At 44.8% G+C, this 18688-nt stretch overlaps 1 protein-coding gene across 5 annotated transcripts in view; it reads right to left on the bottom strand.

The window, feature by feature from the left end:
* The window catches only part of LOC139102570 (ras-related protein Rab-37), a 119224-nt gene that overhangs the window by 41939 nt on the left and 58597 nt on the right, over positions 1-18688 (bottom strand). For 2 of the 5 annotated variants that reach the window (XM_070656569.1, XM_070656570.1), the window contains exons 6-7: positions 10799-10904; positions 8632-8910 (exon numbers count right to left, since the gene is read on the bottom strand). In XM_070656569.1, coding sequence (XP_070512670.1) covers positions 8632-8910; positions 10799-10867 — 348 coding nt within the window. In that variant the 5' untranslated portion in view covers positions 10868-10904. Of the gene's footprint in view, positions 1-8631; positions 8911-10336; positions 10727-10798; positions 10905-14793; positions 14992-15031; positions 15527-18688 lie in introns of those variants that run through there. The other 3 variants (XM_070656571.1, XM_070656573.1, XM_070656575.1) reach the window with 3 other exon arrangements.

An 18688-nucleotide genomic window follows, 5' to 3' on the forward strand; every position in this document is an offset into this window, starting at 1 on the left:
CCCATCTCGTGCGACACGAAGATCTCGCGTTCTCTTTTTATTCGAACGTTATACGTTACGATTTATGTCGCGTGCATCTCGGCTAGAATATCGTAAAGCGTATGCATCGAAAAGCGAGGAAATGTAACGACTTCGTGGCGGATAATTTATAGCGGAAAGAAAGGAACTCACGGAGACGATCTCTTCACTTTTGTTCGATACTAGGGGCCACCGTCAACGTCGAACAACGGCATTTTTTAGCGCAGGATTAATACGTGCGGTTTGAGAGTTTATCGCCGCGAGAACGTCGCTAATGGTAGGACGAAGAACAAGGTCCGCAATAACGTAGGTAGGACTGTGCCAACGTGCACCGATGGTTTAGCAGGTGCGCTTCCATTGTCCTTCCCTCGTAAAATGTCAGCGAGTGAGCAATAAGTGGTTAAATAACACAAATGCTCTTGACACCCCTGCGTATCATTCGCTGTTTCACTGCCGGCGGATGAAAAAGGAAATATCCATATACGCCAGATATTGAAATATAAATGTACTTTTTTATGGACATACCAAAAGTATCATTTTGGACCTGACATTCGCGCGTCGCGTCTGGCGATTCTCTCTCGGTTGTGTATATGATCCGACGCGTTCAAAAATTTAGAGAGCCATTACTATTGATAGTACTCGCGTGTTACGCTCGGGGATAAATTCTCTCAGAGTAACCGAATCGACCTACAAAGTATCACAATGTATGTGGCGTTCAATCAGATACTCTACAAACTGTAAAATTGTCAGAACCGTTAGAGGCTCACCTGTGCAAAAAAAAAAAAAAAAAAAAAAAGAAGAAGAAGATAAAATTTGTAACGCAAGCTAATGCTCAGAATTATTTTATCACGAAAAAACTTTTTTCATCCCTCGTCTTATCTCGTCCGTTTTAAAGTCACGATTGGCGTTCTCTAAGGGCTGCCCTTAATAAAAAATGCCAAGGGCAACCAAAATGCGCGAAACTTTGATTTGATCCGCTTCTCGAAATCTCGTTTTTCAAACGAGACATCTCGGGGCCGCCTGGAAGATCCTAAACGTGAATTTATAATTCCCGAGCGCCTCGAGGCGGCGCGGCGTCCCCTTCGCGACAGAATTTCTATTGAAAGATTCGCGGTACCCTCAGGGGGTGGTCGTGACGAAGTCGGCGAATGTGTCGGCCTCAGGGGCGGAGAAACTTAATTCACTGCCCTCCCTATCCCGTCTTCTCTCTCGCTCTCTCTTGCGTGATCCCCTTTTCTTCCTGTCTCTCTTTCTCCCTATTTCCCTCCCCCTCATTTTCTCTCGCTTCTATAATCCACCTCTGTGTTCTCCCCATTCCTCCACCCTCGATGAAACCCCATTGTTTCTTTGTAGGTTGTGTCGCCGCTGCCGAGCGTTTTCAATTAATTGCCGGTAATCGCAGTGGGTGAGCGAACATTAAAAGCTCGCTGGGAGTCGGAGAGGATTTCGTTGTGCGACAATTTTGTTGCGTGAAAACGCTTTTCAGAGTTTGATGTATCGCCAGGCGAACAATTATTTTTGTAACATCAGTTTTTGAAGTATAGCATAAAGATTCGAAGTTGAAAAAAAGTTAACGAATTAAAGTACCGAAATCGTATATCTCGCTAATAAGATATAACATAAATATATTCGTTTTAGAGACTCTTGTAACAAGACAAATATTCTCTCTAATATTAATTAATATAGTGAGTAGCTCAGTTTATTAATAAATCAATTATTTAAAAATTAAGTATTACTATAAATAATATAATTAATAATATATCAATATAATTAATTTTCTTTTTATCACAGTATTAATTATAAATTAGAGAATCCGTAAAATATCAGTTATTGTATCAGTTAATTGTAACAATCAATTTTCATAGTCTATCGAGGCTATGTAAAATTCTGTAGAAAAAAATCAAACCAGATTCAGCTCTTCATACAAAAATGCATTAAACACACTTCATTTATCTTTATCGATGAGGGAGAATTTATCGACGAGCATAAAGTCCAGCTACCGTTCGATTCTCGCAACGAACGCGTTTCCGGCAGTTATCGCGGGCACACCGCCGAATAACGATTTCACACAATCAGTTGCAATCATTGTTTTCTCGCATCTAGTCGTTTAGAGACGATCTACGGGTATTTCGTGCTTTTCAGAGCACGTAAATATACAATTACCTCTTTCACGATCGCGCAATCGTCGCGACAAAACTGTATCGTATCATATGACATAAATCAAAGCTTTTCTATGTGCGATTATTTCTGTTATGGCAAAATCTCAGCTAGCGGATAACGTCGCGATATTATACGGAAAGATTACATACTGGAAAACGTAGTTCTGTAATTAAGGCTGCGAGTTACAAACGACGTAATTGTCGGCTAATCCCGTCGGTTAAACTTACCGTCCTTCCGGTGAGAAAGCACGACTGTCAATTATTAATAATATCAACGAACTCTTCTTAGTCGAGTACATCTCGAAGTAGCTCGTAACCGCGACGGAAGTGTAAAAGCCGAGTACGCGATCGGTTACGGAGCCGTCATAAAAGTGCAATCGTAAAACCGACGTACCATGAAGACAAGCCGTAAAGATTTACGAACGAGATGTTGCAGGATTCGCAGGCAGTCGCGATCGTCGATAGTGCTCAGATCCTGCCGAACGAGTCCTTCCTACGTGGTTCCCGATGAAGCGGAGAGAGAACCGCTCGCGACCCTCCGCTCCGCGTTTTGTCATAAGCGCGTGCGTGCATTTTGTATCATTCTCGCGATAAATAATATTACCGATATTTCTTTTTGCAAAACAGCGTCATAAAAAAATTAAATATATTATAAAAAAATCGTAAGTACTTTCCTCGTGGATTCTAGGCTGTAGAACACGGACTTCCTTTTTTAGAAACGCGGCATCAGTTTTTCAGGAACTATCCTAGCGGTCGAAAAGGAGCTGCTCGTTAACAAGCGAATGCCATAACACCACGTCACGTATCGCATACGGGTTGCATTGTTGATTTGCATGAGGTGTGCGCGCTCGAACGTGTACACGTGCGAATGCGATACATCCTCGTGTGCGTGCGCGACGTGCATCGCGTCACAGCAGCCGTACTCGAGAAACGCATGAGATATCGCGTTACGCACGCGTTTAACGGCGACGCACTCAAAGTTCGTAAAAAAAAAAAAAAAAAAGAGAGCGAGAGAAGAAAAAGAACAAACGTGCGTGACACGGCGTGCCAAAGAGGCGTCATATACTCAGCGGCGTTCGATAAGCTCTTTAAAAGAATGTGAACGTTGAATGGGCAAATAAATGTCGAGAGAGGAAAGAAAAAAAAAGGGGATATCGTCCCACGCGACAGTATTTTACGAAAGGGAAAAGATGACGTGCGGCTCGCGCGCGAGCTCCACAGCGGGAAATTTTCTTCATCCGATAAATGAATCGTACTCTTCAATGGATGAAAATCTGTCGGCAAGACTGCACCGTTTGCGCGACGATTGGAAACCCCGCCGCGAAGGAAGTCCCGGCGACGGAAATTTAGAGAACGTAAGACGCGCGAACGAGAAAGAACAAAGGGAGGGTGACGCGGAATGCGGGAATTCCAGTTGGAGAATGATTTTATGTTTCGCGTTCTAGGCGCGCGAAATCTGCCGCGAAGAAAAATACGAGGAAACGGACGTATAAATTTAGTGAAATATTCGATGCCCTGAAAGCGGGAATATCTGCGAGGAGAGACCCACAAGGGCTCCGGAAAATAAAAATGTTTCGTGCGTAAAAGTTTGAAGAATTATTTAGAAGGAAAAGATAATAATAAAAAATTTCTTTTTACATGTCTTAATGATAAAAAATAATAAATTACTATTAAAAAGGCAAATTCTACCGTTGCCAAATTTTCTTTTATTTTTTTCGTAACTAAATAACGTCATCGGCATGCCAAACGATATTACCATAGTTTTCACTTCTCCTTATGCTTTCCTGAAAACTTTCGAAAACTCCGATTCGCATTTTCATATTCAGCAGCTTTCAGATGCGACAGTGTCGTGCACAATGCCGCTTTTCGTATGTCGCGACGTCCAATGGCGCGACAAGGTCGTGTACATTCGTATGCTAATCTTCAACAAGGCAGAAAGAGAGAAACACGCGGACAAACCAGAAAAAACGACGACGGTACGACCGATAAACGCGAGCATGGGTCGCTCAAGGTGTACGATTCGCGTTCTGCCTTGAGCATCAATAATGCGCCAGCAATGCGAATCGATCAGACAATCAATGCGAGCGTTTATGTCGCGTGCCCTGTTGTACAAATGGATGTAAATGGATATTCAAACGCGCTCGGTACGTAAATGTCAAAGCCACATAATAATTTTGAAATCGGAGACAAATCACTTGTAACAATCACTTTCACAATCCGCGTGTTGAAACATTTTTTTAATTTTACGATTTTCGAGATGTAAAGGATTGAAAAAAAAAAAAGAAAGAAAGGAAAAAATACTTTTCCATTTATAAAAACCATGAAACTTGAAAATTTTGCCCTGGGACTCTTAAATCTGACGCTCGTATAGTTTAACACTCCCTGCATTGAAGGAAAAACGAGAAGTCGCGTGTAAAATTGTGATCGATCACGAGGCGTTCGTTGTCAAAGCGATTTCGCGCGGTTATCCGGTGCAAGCTCGGTGCCCGGTTACGACATTAAAAGCCCCAATGGTATTTTGCGATTACGAATACGAGCTGCGTGATCGTGGATCGGTTTCAGAGCACGCCGCAATGAATCGAACCATTTGCGAATGCACGTGCATGCGTTCGGCTGGTGCTCGGCGTCGACGCGAGAAGCAATAGGCACGCATCGTTGCACGTACGCACAAACACAATGTGCATACGCACCCATTATATTTCGTTTTAGTTTTGCGACATCATTTGTCATCATTCGCGTTTACCACTTGTCTCCCGTAAAAACCGAAGTCGATTCTCGCGCCGCGAAACTTTCCCTATTTCCTCGAGCCGCATATACTATATTTATTATATTTTTTTTCTTTTTTTTCTTTTTAACGTAGTTTCAAAAACTTTTTAATATTCTCCCATACAAATAATAAAGTACGAGGACGATTTCTCGTTTAGTTTTGCTTCTTCGAGTTCAGCATAGCGCTTCGTGCGTAACAGTACGGAGTGCCGGCGACGCAAGTTCCTCTTCCTCCTTCGCGTCGTCGAGAAATCTCACAAGTAGACAACGCCGTACGCGATAAAAATAACTCGAGCCGCACCGTCGCGGTTGTCGAGCGCTTGTTTAATAGAGACTCGCTGTTCCTCGATGTAACAGCTGCGGGTGGTTAGATTATTACCGAACGGGATTGAATCAGCCAAGCACAAAATGAACTCGGGCCTCCGCGCGATCGAGAGTGCCGCCACGCGCATTCCTCGCAAATGGGACAAACTCAGCACCATTAAAGGGAAGAGAGAGAGAGAGAGAAGCCAACCATTTACGAAGTTTGGAATTACATTAAACGTCCGCGCGTTATTAAAGAGCCAATTTGTCCCCTCTTTGAATGGGATGAAATCGCAAACCGGAGAAATATTTATTTCCCGTAAGCCGGCGAGGAGAAATAAAAATACGCAATTTTTTTATTCCTCGTTCGACATCGCGAAAAGTATCCGTCATAAAAATATTCCGTTATGATTACGATTATGACACGGACACGTGGCAGATATGTTTATCGCTCTCTGCCCAGCATCCGCAGCTCTAGCTCGATCAATTTATCAGCCAGCAAGTACCTCGATTCGGCGGAACCCAACCGAATATGAATCAAATTAATCTGTCTAAATATTCGCTTAATATTTTGATGTTTCTCGATAAAGGTAATCTTATGATTTTCACATCTTACGTTTCTCTGATCTTCGGACGAGGCAGAGATCCACCGCTATTTGCCGATAAGAAAGAAGTAACATTAATCAATAGTTTAAGACGTAAAATTTTCCGCTGAACACTCTCGAGATCCCAAATGCGGATCAAGTGGCGTTCACAGGAAATTTGCTTTATCACCGAGGTTATCGCACCTGAATTACCATAATCGCGGCTGAGTATCTGCAAGCGTGAGTTCCCTTATCGAGAAATCCGTCGCGCCATTTCCGGGGACGGTTCGCAGCGGCGTGCCGTCGTCACGACCGACACAAGATTTAACGAATAAATGCGGTTCCCGTACGCGAAAAGATCGCGCATCTTCCTCGCAATCGCCGTAAAACCGCGGAGGACGTCGCGATTTTTCTCGCGGTGAATGCGGTCGGTCGTCGGCGCGGTCTCATCCTTCTCCCTCTGTTAACGACGTTCTTGTCGTGCATCTTGCTTTCACATATCAATAAAAAAATATTGTAACTGCATTCTTGGGTAGAGATTCTTTCGTGAGATTTTTGCTCAGGACTACGTTTTATAAAAAAAAAATAAAACAACACATTCCACGTTTCGGTTGTGAGGGTCCTGACAAATATTCAGCATTCTCGCGGCGCTAAGATGTCTCGTAGTTGGCGACAATCTTTTCTTTTTAATAAATTACACAAATATCAATTAAAAAAAAAAATAAAATAAAATAAAATATTGGTACTGAAAATTGTATGTATTACATATCCCAACAACGTTTTTAATAGAATTGAATTCTATAAAAGTCAAAGTATTACGACCGTAAATACATTTGTCTACGGTGACGGTCCGAGTAATCGCTCACTGACATTGCAAGCTCGTAAGCGTTAAATTAATTGGCGATCTCAAGGGTAAAGCCGGAAATCAGCTCCCGAGATAGCTCACCCCGCGCACGGAATGCCTCGATGTATACGTGTACATGCCGTTGGTCTCGCCGCTTCGTCCTCCCGCCGTCTTTCAGCATTACCACACGGCCGCTAACTCAATTGGTATGCGACTGCGCGAGCCCGCCAGATGCACGACCGCCGTTGAGGTCAGTGTGCGGTGCATTGTCTAGCCCGAGTTTCAATCGAGTATGCGTACTGTATCATGAAACTGCCCTCAAAAAAAAAAAAAAAAAAAAAAAAAAGAAAAGAAAAAAAAGATATACGCGCGCCCTCCGTTCGAAAAATCAATCTCGACCGCGTCGATTCTCCGCGACCGAAATTTCGCATTTACCGCGAGCCGTAAAAAACGCCGAGTGCACGATACAGATAGAAAATGTTCGTCAAACTTTTGTTAGATTTATCACGTACAGAAGGATCAAAGATGGAGTAGGATCGGGGCCGTTGAACGCGAACAAGATGAAACGCACGTGGGTGGGAAAAAACTACGCGGTTCTCTCCCCTTAATTCGATATTTATCTTCCCCTTCCCGAGAAGAATCTGCAAAAATCAAGCTGGTTGCCGCGCTGGGGTCTTCAATTATCCTTTATAGGCGGTACGAAGTGAGTACTGACGAGGTGCCCGGACGGTCGAAGAAAGTGCAAGGCAAGAACCGGCTCGAGAGATGGTAGACCCCCTACCGGTTTTACTTGGTCCCCCTGTGTAGTAGCTTATTCAAACCCGCCGCCCCTCTCTGGCCCCCCCTTCCGTCCCACGTTGAGTGGTCACGAGAGAGAACCCTCTTCTTAATTGCAGCGGGACGACCGGAAAAAAAATGCCCGATGGCTTCTGGGTTCTACTTTATTGCGCGTTGAGTCGCGCATACAGCTCGGAACATAAAATTAAATGTCACGCGCGGAAAAGTGCAATGCGGGCCTCGATCGCGTCCTATATTTAGCGCCTGTCGCGCGAAGCCTTATCGCTCTCGGCTAATCTGAGCTGAAAAACCGATTCGCGACTTCGCGTGCAATTGTCGTTTATCGTTAAAATTGCCATCAATAAAAAAATTCTAAGGTTTTCGAGCGTTTTCGGCAATCGTATATTGTCCTTCGCCTTACTCGTGCTTATTCAAACGTAAGAAAAATTAAACAGAAATTATTTTAAATATTATATTCGCCCATTGCGATTCTCAAAAGTGACGATTAAGAATGCGTGTGTACCACTGAGAAAAATGATGTCCGCAAACAGGACGAGGTAAGCTTAGGGTGTTATGGATGTTATCTAACACGCGTAAATTTATCCGCGAATCGCATTCCACCGGATGCGAATGAAGACAACGAAGGGAGCAGATAAGGAGACGGCGAAGGTAGAGAGAGGATTCTTACGACGAGTTGGAAGCCCGCGACGCGCTCGCACGCTCGCGAACAACACGAGGAGGACGTGACGAAGCGCAGAAAAAGACGGAAGAGAGTGGACGGGAGGAAAGAGAAGCTGCGAGACTCAAAGAAGAGAAGCGAAGACGCGAAATGAAGGACGGGGGAATCGGTCCCGGGGGCCGTACCACCGCTACCACGGACCTCTGGCATTCCCGATCATTATTCCACGGGTTTGCCAGGGGAGAGGAGGCCGGCTTGTCCTTGGCACGGAAGGCAAGGTTAATCCCATTGCATCTCAGGAAGCGCGGTGATCTACCCGATCAGCGACGGTCGTCGATTACGCGGGAATTTTTCGCCTAATTTACGCGCGTTCGATATTTAAAAAATCTAGAAAGATTTCACGAGGATCGAGAGACGTCTATTTAATTCTATTTGTAGACGAGGGTTATTCCACTTGAATTTTACTACGTGTCGTTTTAAGGGTAGCTTTGTGCAACTTACCTTGTGCGCGAAGTTATCTTCTCTCTGCTGGTCCCTCTTCAAAGCGCTTCTTACGCTGTCGAAGTCGCTCGTCGTTTTAAAAGTAGTGCTGTAGTTGTTGCTGAGCACTTCGGCAGGTGGCTTGTAATCGCGGTATCCGGTTGGCGAGGGTGTCTTTTCGAAGGGTCGCTCTATGGTCGCGGGCGTGAGACCTCCGGAAACGACGTTCGTGACGGTGGATGAACGATCATCGTCCATTTCGAATACGTCGTCGCTCATGCTATCCTCGGCCGTCATAAACTGTAAATCGTAATGCAAAATCGCTTTAAAGTATCTCCAAATCTGTTAAACGTAATAATATCGATCCATATAATTTTAAGAAATTGCTTTTAACTTAAAAAATTTTAGAATGTATCATTAAAAAATAAAATTACAGAAAAAAAAAAAAATTCTCATTTAACTGCTCAAATGTCGATCGTATACAATTCTCGCGGGAGCTCGCGCAAGATAATTAAGAAAATCACAATGTATTTTATGATCTCGAAACTCTCAGATCGTTTTTCGAGCTTCGCATCGGTCACGAAGAAATCGCTCGCGGTATTTCTACCCGCAATAACTTTCCGCGAAACGAGTGCCGCTTGTCGCATTATCGAAGCCTACCGGAGAAAACCAGTTCAGCGGATGCTCTCCCGTAAATGCCATTGCCGCGCGGCGAATGCTGAAATAACTGTCCTTCGATCGACCGACATCTCCATCTCCGAAGAGCGTGCCGTAACATCACGGCCCGGCCTTGCGTAGTACTTAAAGCTAATTAGTAACTAGTCCTCGGCAGTCCTAACAGAGTGGCTAGTTCGCTGCACTGTCGTGCGCAATCATAAAGTGACACGAGAATAGACACCCGGGGCCCTTTATAGAGTCGCGAATGCGTGCCGATTAACTCGCGTGCCGTCCCGAAGTGTCGCCGGACACGATCACAAGCGAGATTCGCCGGTGTCTCTTTAACTCGTGGAAGCGTCCGACGTATGCGAGGCGCGTAATAACGCGAAAGACTTGTCACGTGCAAACGTGAACCTGTGACGTCTCCGTCCCGACGTCGTAACGTCGACAGCGTCGCCGCTTGAAATTGAAAGGCTCGCGTGGAATCGATAAATTTACATGGCGGAAGGCGACTGGCATACATGATTTATGGCAGTGTTCCCCGCGAAGAGGCACCGAAGAAGTCCGATATAATCTCCCGGGTAGCCAGCTCCCCGCTGAATATTTTAGCCGTACGCTCCACGAAGCTCGCTTTAACTTACGCTCTAACTACTTCGATTCTTCACATCGCGCGCCTTAATGGCCTTTATCGATAGCGCGTATGAATGATAGCCTGGCGGCAGGTTACTATTATTGTCGTTCCATTAGCTTTCATATCTCAATCTTTACAATTGGATGTTCAATACCTCGGAAATATATTTTAGATCCGAGTATATTTAATATAATGTATATACAGTAAACTAATAAATAAAAAAAGTCACATAACTCGCAATTAAAATTAAATGCTTATTAATTCCCGACAATATTATGTTAAATTTGTATACATGTAATATCGATAAAACTTAAAAAAAAAAAAAAAGACTTGTTAATGGATAGCCGAGATATAAAATAGTCTATTTCAGGGTGCGTATAAAATGCAAAAATCAGTGAAGCAAAAAATAAGATGGAAATTGCAGACTTAAAAACGTACTATTGATCGAGCCAGATGTTTAATCGAACGCGATCGATGTTGACCTGCGTACGACTACCGGACTCTTGTGATACTTGTTGCACCGGTTCTCCACGCTCATTACTCAACTGACGGTTGCCCATATACCGGTGATAAAGTCGGCAGCGATAATTGGGTTGCGAAAGCACCGTCGCGATACCATGACACCTCGCGTCGATCGATTCTCCCAAGAATAACCTCGCAGTCATTCGCGAAATAAATCAAACGATTTAAACTTTTTTTTTTACACTTTACAAAAGATTTGCAGCAATTGTGAAAAGAAAGAACGTAGTATCGAAATAAAAAATTTTTATGAATACATTATAAAGAGATTAAATAAAAAATAAGAAAATGGATCGTTAATAAATGTCTCGTAACTTTTGAAGTGGTCGATCGATCATTCTGAATTACCGTATATTAAATATTAAATAAACTTGTACTTACATTAAGGGACGCCGAAGCAGGAACGGTAACCATAGATGGACCATCATCATCACCAGCACCACCTCTCATCGCGCTCTTTTAGATTCGAATATTCTTCATTGAATAACTGTAAAAAGAAAAATAACGCCGTCCGTTAGTACGTCTACTTAATTAGAGTTAAAAAAACATAGCCGTGTTATAAAATATTTTAAAAAGAATTAAATAATAAATGATGTTTCGAAGTTAAAATATAATTGTACAATTACTGTTGGAATAAATATTTGAACCGCTTTATCGCAGCGCGTTAAAGAAGATTTTATTTCGGATTATATCGGAGATTCTCTCAATTCTTTTATACTCTCTTCAGCAGAAAGTTTGTTGTATAATACTATACAAAAGCGGTATCGTGATTCTAGGCAACCGACTCGAGCGTAAATTTGTTCGAGGGGTGCGGAGTTTGCCTCGCATTGTCGAGATCAAAGTTCGACCGGAGATACAAGGAGTCATTGCGTTAATTCCGATCTCGAGAATCAAGGAAGCTCTCACTTCGCCTGATGAGCGATTTTATCCATTCAATTTCAACCCTCCATTCGATTCGCACAAACACGCGCGGATTTTCACGCGACATCCCAATAAACGTTCGTAAGATCGTCTCTCTCCGTCTTTCTTTTCATCGGCGCCCCTCGATGCGCGCGTTTCTCTCTCGCTCTTTCTTTCGAGAACGCGGCTTATTCTCTCCCTTCATCAGCGCATTTCACAGCCTAACGCGCCTATACTTCGTCCGCTCGTTCCTGCCACCCTCCGCTCTCTCCGTCCCTCAACACATGCGTTTTCTCATCGTCCTTCTTTCCCGTCCATCTTCAACATGCAATCATGCACGGTATCATCTTCACACTCGCACATACGTACGCGCGCATAAGGTTGTCCCGCGTGACGTTCTATCCCTCTCAGGTGCACATATTTAGTCTAACTACGTCCGAGTGTCGTTCGTCACGCGCCCGACACAACAGGACCCGCTCCACCGTTCTTTCCCGCTCGCTCTTTCAACCTCGGCGTCTTCTCGCTCCGTACCATCGTTTGTCTCCCGCACCCTCTCGCTCTCGCTTTCACGCCAAGGGCGGCCCTACGTCCTCTTTGTCGCGCTTACGATCAGAGAGACCGGCGCGCCGTTCATCTCTGTCACGCGCTCTCTCTATCTCTCGACGTGGCCCACCCACCACAATAAGTTCCACCCGCCCACGTTACCTTTCACACACTTCTCACCGACCGATCATCCGTTGCGGATCGGGAAGCAGGCAATTCGCTTATCTCGCCGGCCGATCTTTCGGCGACCGACCGATAGGTCGACCATCCAACCGAAAAAGTGAGACAAAGAGCTCTTTTTCCCCCATCGGATATACTACTGTCGCAATATCTAAAAATAATTACGCACGTAGATTCGCTAATTACAATTTTTAAATTAAAATTTCTTTTATATATATATATATTTTTTTTTTTTAATAATAGTTTGGCAAATTAAAATAATTTTAGTAATTAAAATATTTCTGAAATTATTGTGAGATGATAAGAAAATTAATTTAACAAATGCAAAGCACCTAAAATCAGTACAAAAAGCGATTCCTTTAAGTAGAATGCTTCGATGATTTTCTCGAGAAATTACTTATTCTTGAAGTCAATACTTTTGTACGCTTTCTCGGTCTCCAAGTTTCTTCTCCGATTTTCACGGTCAGTCGAGCGAAACGTAATCATGGTCGGAAACATTACTAGAATCAGTGCGCTCAAAGAACAAAGGACGTCATTATTTTAATCGATAAAGTTATCGGCGGTTTATAAAGACGCTTACGCAAGATAAATTTCATTAAACTGAATTATTGATTGAATGTTCACTGAATCAACATATAATAATTAAAAAAATTAAATATTTCAGATTTTTGTCAACTTTCCGTAGACATGACCACGCCAATTAATACAATGTCTTTATTATTTATTCAGACAGTATTAATTAAAAAAGTTAATGTTACATAATTTGTAAATCTTTTTAAATCGTTTTTTTCTTTTTCTAAATAATTAAACGCTTGCGTAACATTTTGATATTTTTACAAAATTTATTGAAATAACTGCCGATAAATCCTCAATCGATTTTTTTAAAGTAAAAACGGTACGTGAACACTATTATACGCGGTCATGCACTTCGCGGAATTGCGCCGAGGATCTCCGTATCTCGCGCTACGAAATCGTCGAGAATTTGATTGCACGACGCTGGGCGCTGGCCTTAATGAGAGCGAGCCTCCGATCGAGTAGAGGCCATCGGGGTCCGGCGAATCGTTTGGGTCCTCGCGCGGCACGACCGTGTGCACCATAAAAACGCTCTCTTTCTCTCTCTATATTTAGCCACGACTCCGTACGTATATTCTCCACCTACATAGCTGCCTCTCTCGTTTGTTTTACGAGCCCGCGCATTGCGCCTTCATTATGTTTACACGCACCGCGAAATTGTTGCACGGCGCAATTTACTAGACCAGCTTATCGAACGCCGCGCTAAGTGACTACACAATAACCGCCTGTTCAAATATGACGTCCACGAAGATCACCCTTTCCGTGACGCTCGATCGCGAAAGTCGTGGCGTCTCGGATATTGATTTATCCGCGATTTATGCGATTGGCCTGCGTATATACGTCGCGCAGGATTATCGCCGATCTGGTACGAAATTAACGACGGCGTGTAATGTCTCTCTGGGAACGGGAGATCGCATCGAGCCTATTGTTGCTGTCATTTCGAAGTCACGTCTATGACCCCGGCGCAGCGGCACCCTCCGATCGGCGCTTTCCAATCTGCATCTACGCGACGCGACCGTGAATCTGCCGTTAATCAGATTCTCCCGATGTAATAAATTATTTCGCGCTCTTATATCCGTGCGCGGCCAAGTCGACCGGCCCGTAGGCAGATTTTCTCCGCGATTCGTCCCGTTTATAACCGTGATTTGCGCAGCGAGGCAGCCACAGTCGCCGACGATGTGATCGCCGTCGAACGCTATTTATTATGTAAATTTATTTTAAATTCAAACGAGAAGGAGATAAAGTTACGTCCCAGCGCGGCAGAAACTCGGTCAAACGCCTGAACTGGAGTTATGAATGCCCCGACTACTTGTTACACTTTTCACCGCGCACGCGCGAGTAGACGCTCACAATTACAAAAGATAATAGTTGCGCACTTTCGTGCCGCTCCGTTTCTTCCTATTTTTTTTTTAATTATTTTTTTTTTTTTTACGAATGGCAATATAACGATCCAGGTAACTTCAATAAACGTTCGATTGAAAGAATTCAGAAGCGAAAGGATCAAAATTAGAATCGACACTCGGGTACGCTTTATAGATTTCAAAACGGTAAATTATAAAGAGGTTACGTATAAAATATCGTGAATAAGGTAAAGCTCAGCCTTCGTTCTTTCCATCGTATTGTCGAGAAACGTGCCGCGTGAGCACCGGCGGTGACTTTGAAACAGCGTTTCGATATTGATTAAGTGCCATTGCGAAAGTACGCCCGTTCCTATGCGTGCTGCACCATCGACGGTGGACGTCAAGGTCGCGTATTGGCGCTATACGAACCTCTATTTTCAGCGTTATATGCGTGCACACGGTTAGCAATACGTGGCAACTAGCGCGGAGATTAAATCTCGGCTAAGCGCGTTATCGCGCGAGACGCATCTTCGCCGGATATTTCTGTCGGGAAATTACCCCCAAAGTTCCTATCGGGTACCGTCGATCGCGCGCTGGTTCTTACACGCCCGACGAAATCGATCACGGAGATATGCTCTCGTTTGCGACGCGAGGCTCACTCGCGATGAAATGGTTGCGAGATTAATCCTCGCATCCGCGACGCCAAAACATCTCCCTGCGATTAAACGGGGTTTGAGGATGTGAGGACGACGACTTGTCGCGCGCATGGGGACGGTCACTTGATGCTGACAATGACATCACACGCCTGAGTTACCCTGTAATTATTCTAATTGACCCTACCTCTGGCGAAATGCGGCTCCGCTGGCGCGCGCTGTCGGAATTCACGGTCGGTGACGCGCACGCACCTCCCAATTGTAAATCGCACGTCGACACACCTACGCGAGCGCGGAGTCCTCACGCCGCGGTGAACCTACGCCTCGTGGCACCGAAAAGACCTCGCCGCCGCAGCCGCCTCCTCGCGATAACGTGGCTCCAGTCCGCCTGATAACGTGGCGGGTGACGTAACGGAGACACTCACCTTCCACCGACGTGCGGTAGGTCGACCCACTTTTCCCATGAACGACCGACGAACGGCGGGCGAAGTACGAGAGCGCACCTCCGCCGTGCTCCCTCGTGCTCCCTTATCGATCTTCGTATTTATGCCGTCCCGCTGCCTTCGCCCGAATAAATCTCTCGTCCCGAGAAGCCGTGCGGTACATACGACCCGGTGCAACGGTGTCACGTCGGCACGGTGGCACGCGACACTTAAGGAGAACAAGGGTGGCGTTTCCTCCACCCTTCAGGACTTAGGGACTAAGCCCGACGTCGCGACGAGGTGTCATTACATCACGTGACAACACAGAAGCCTGGTCGACGCACACTCGCGGCAGTTATCGTCGCGCGACGAGCTGACCAACGGCCGGCGGCGCAATAACGCGAGGTGAAGCGCGACGATTGTGCGTGCGGAATATCGCGTACGCGAGGGCGAGACGCGAGTTTCCGCGAGACGTGGATCTCTACAGGGTGCAACCAGCGTGAGAGACGACCGACGCGCGCGCGGGCGCGCGCGACCTGACGTCCGTGTGTTACGCGTCGGTGTGCGGGAGGAAAGAGAACGAGGGCGCACGCAAGCGCAGCTCGGTATTATCGTCGTTGCGCTTCGTTGTTGTCGACTCGGTTTACTTCAACTCGATATCGCACGCTTCTTTTCTCCCTCCTTCTCGCCCTCTCTTTTTCCCGCCTACGCACGCGACCGCCGTTGCGTCACCGCGTGCACGTTGCGTCACCGAGTGCGTACGCGCACGTGGTCGGACGCGTACGCTCGGCAGATACGTGTCGCGACGATTCTGCGTGATTCAAACTTGCACGCGAAATGTGAAACATGTATGACGAGGTTTGCTTCGAAAATGTCAGGAACGCCATTTCAATCGGATTTTTTCTTTTTCTTTTTACCGAATTCTTTATTTAAATTAAAATTCTTTTCCGGAGAGATAAAAAAGTAAGAAGTAGAAGATAGTAATTAAAATTAATGAAATTAAAGGATCGATTCTAGTAATATGACGCAATTAAAAGTGAAGAGAGCACTGAAAAGTAAACTCATTTGTTGATAGCGCTCTTATCGTGATGTAAAACTCTTTCGACGAGTCATTATTTTAAGCGAATGTTTTTTTCTTTTTTGATTTTTATTTTTACAAATTGAGCTAATTGCTTCTTCGTGAATACTCGAGCATAATGAATAATGATACGATGAAAAACTAACAATAAATACAAAGGAAAAAAAAAAACCCCCAAAAAAAATTAAAAATATGTTCAACTCCTAAAAAAAATATTTTTGTGAAAAAAATTTGCAATTAATCCTATATTCTACTCATTCATTAAATAAATTCCTTTAATAAAAACTTTTAAATCAACGCTATTTTTCACCAGATTTTTCAGAGCGAGTAAAATATTTTTTTAGTTTTTTTTTCTTTTTTCAAATAAGCAGAGCAGAAAATTTGCGCAAACTAAAACGATGATTTTACAAATTTATTAGCTTTACAAGTTTAATACCTCTTCGAGAGACAAGCAGAGCCATCGTCATCCCTCGCGAGCTTTTTCGCAAGCCAACCCTCGCGTATTCGCGGCCGATAAAATCGCGCTCGCGCCAGAAATTACCAACCCCTCAGCTCTGAAATAAGGGTAGTTTGAGGAAGGATGGAAAAGCATCCAGACGCGGAGGGATGAGTTCGGCAGGCAGCTCGGTTCCGCGGAGCTTTTCGTGCTTTGGAGAGTTGCCACGGGATGGCGACGCTTTTCCGGCGCGGCAGGAAGCGCTTTCGACCCCCTACGAGGACCAAGGACGAATCGGCCAATCGGCGCGGCAGAAACGAGGGCCGAACCCGGAGTTTCTAGAATTCAACGACGGCACGACCGCCATTTTCGACCGTTCCTCCCAATCGCCGTTCGGCACCACGTTCCACGCTCTCGCGACAATGCGGCTTCGCTGCCTCCGTTACGCAACTCGACGGATACATTATGCAGACGCACAGCTGCGCGGCGATTGCGTGATGCAAATATTGTAGGCAGCCAGGTAACCGGGATGCCTCCGGCGAAGAGACCTCGTCGAACGCCGACGATCCGCGATCGCATGAAAATGCACACCAGACTTTTTATTCCGCAACTCTGCGGAGGAGTAAAGTCCGAGGGACGCGAAACTCGTAGCTTAGACGGAAACTCGTGAGAAATTAAGATACGTACATCTCGATTTACACGGCGTCTTGTAATACGCAACTTTGAAAGAAGGCGCTCACGTACCGCGCATCTGTATTAAAAACATTAATTAACAAAGTTAACACGCAGCTGTACGTCCCCAAGTCATGACGAACGAGTTTCTCGTAAAAGTAGCTTGAAAATAAATGGAATAAGTCAAAATTAAAATAGACATAATTCGCACTGATATTCATTAAAAAAAAAAACAAAGAAAAAGAAAAAGTTATTTGATCGACCTATAATCGAAGAGCATATACAATTTATTAAATCATATCTTTTATTAAACTTTACGTTGCACCTCCGATTTTACAAAATTTAAACGAGAGCAATACTATCTTTCTTTCTCTCTCTCTCTCTCTCCCTCTTTCTCTTTCTTCACACTTGATGACGGCAAAGTTTCATTTTCGCAGATCTCCGGCACTTATTAAACTTTCAAAGCTATTCCTCTCGTTTATTTACCTCGCGCGTCTTCGAGCTTCGGCCGCGACAAAAATATAGGACGCGGCGACACGTGAAATCTCCGTGGCGAGTCGCAAGATTCGTTCGTCCGTCGTCTCAATTATGTAAATCCGCCGGTGCGGAACAACGTCGCTGTTACAACGACGACAACGAGAAGAAACGATTTACATATCGCGAAAATATGCATGCCACAGAGATGTAAATTGCACGATCCGCGCGAGCGGCGGCAAACGTGACGTCGATGTCTACGGAGAGCGGTGTTTTGCGTCGAGAGGAGGAAACGGCGTCGAGATAATCGCGAACAAAGGAAAAATCGAACGATCGAACGCGCGTAGGAAAGACACGGGGGTAAGCTCGCGGGGAGCTTTCCAATTAGCATAAGTGCGAAGGCACCGCGATTGGACGGTGCAGGAATTAACGATTTCATCGAAAATCTATATAGACTCTCAAAAAGCAGCGTCTAAAGTCGCGGTGTTTCACGACCGCGTGTTCTTCGTCCTCCTCGTCCGAAGGTTTGAATCATTTTCGAATTAATTAATTTTTCCTCGCACTTTATCTATGTTAAAGTCCAAGTAGTAGAAATCAATCGTCATTAATTGTAATAATTAAATTACATCTTCGGCGCGAGGGCGCGCGGTTAATCCTCGCGATCGTTTCTTGCGCAAATCGTGAACAAAGCAAATTCTTTTCGTATTACGTACTGAGGCATTTTCCAAACGCATTACAAAGAAATAGAAAACTTTTTTACTTGACGATCCGCGATAATTCGCGGAAACTGGTATCGAGTTAATGAAATTGGAATCACCGGGCTGGAGGTACGTGGAGGAAATCGATTTGCTCGATACCATTGTGGTCCCGCAAGACGATCGGAAGGCCGCAGAGTGCCGCAAAGGCGCGGTATCGCTCGGCGCTGCGCGGGCTCGTATGCCGCGACATTATCACTATTATTAGCTGGCCAAGCCAGCGCTAGCGGCGTCACTCGCGATAG

This window comes from Cardiocondyla obscurior, linkage group LG05 (assembly GCF_019399895.1).
Source record: "Cardiocondyla obscurior isolate alpha-2009 linkage group LG05, Cobs3.1, whole genome shotgun sequence".
Lineage (NCBI taxonomy): Eukaryota > Metazoa > Arthropoda > Insecta > Hymenoptera > Formicidae > Cardiocondyla > Cardiocondyla obscurior.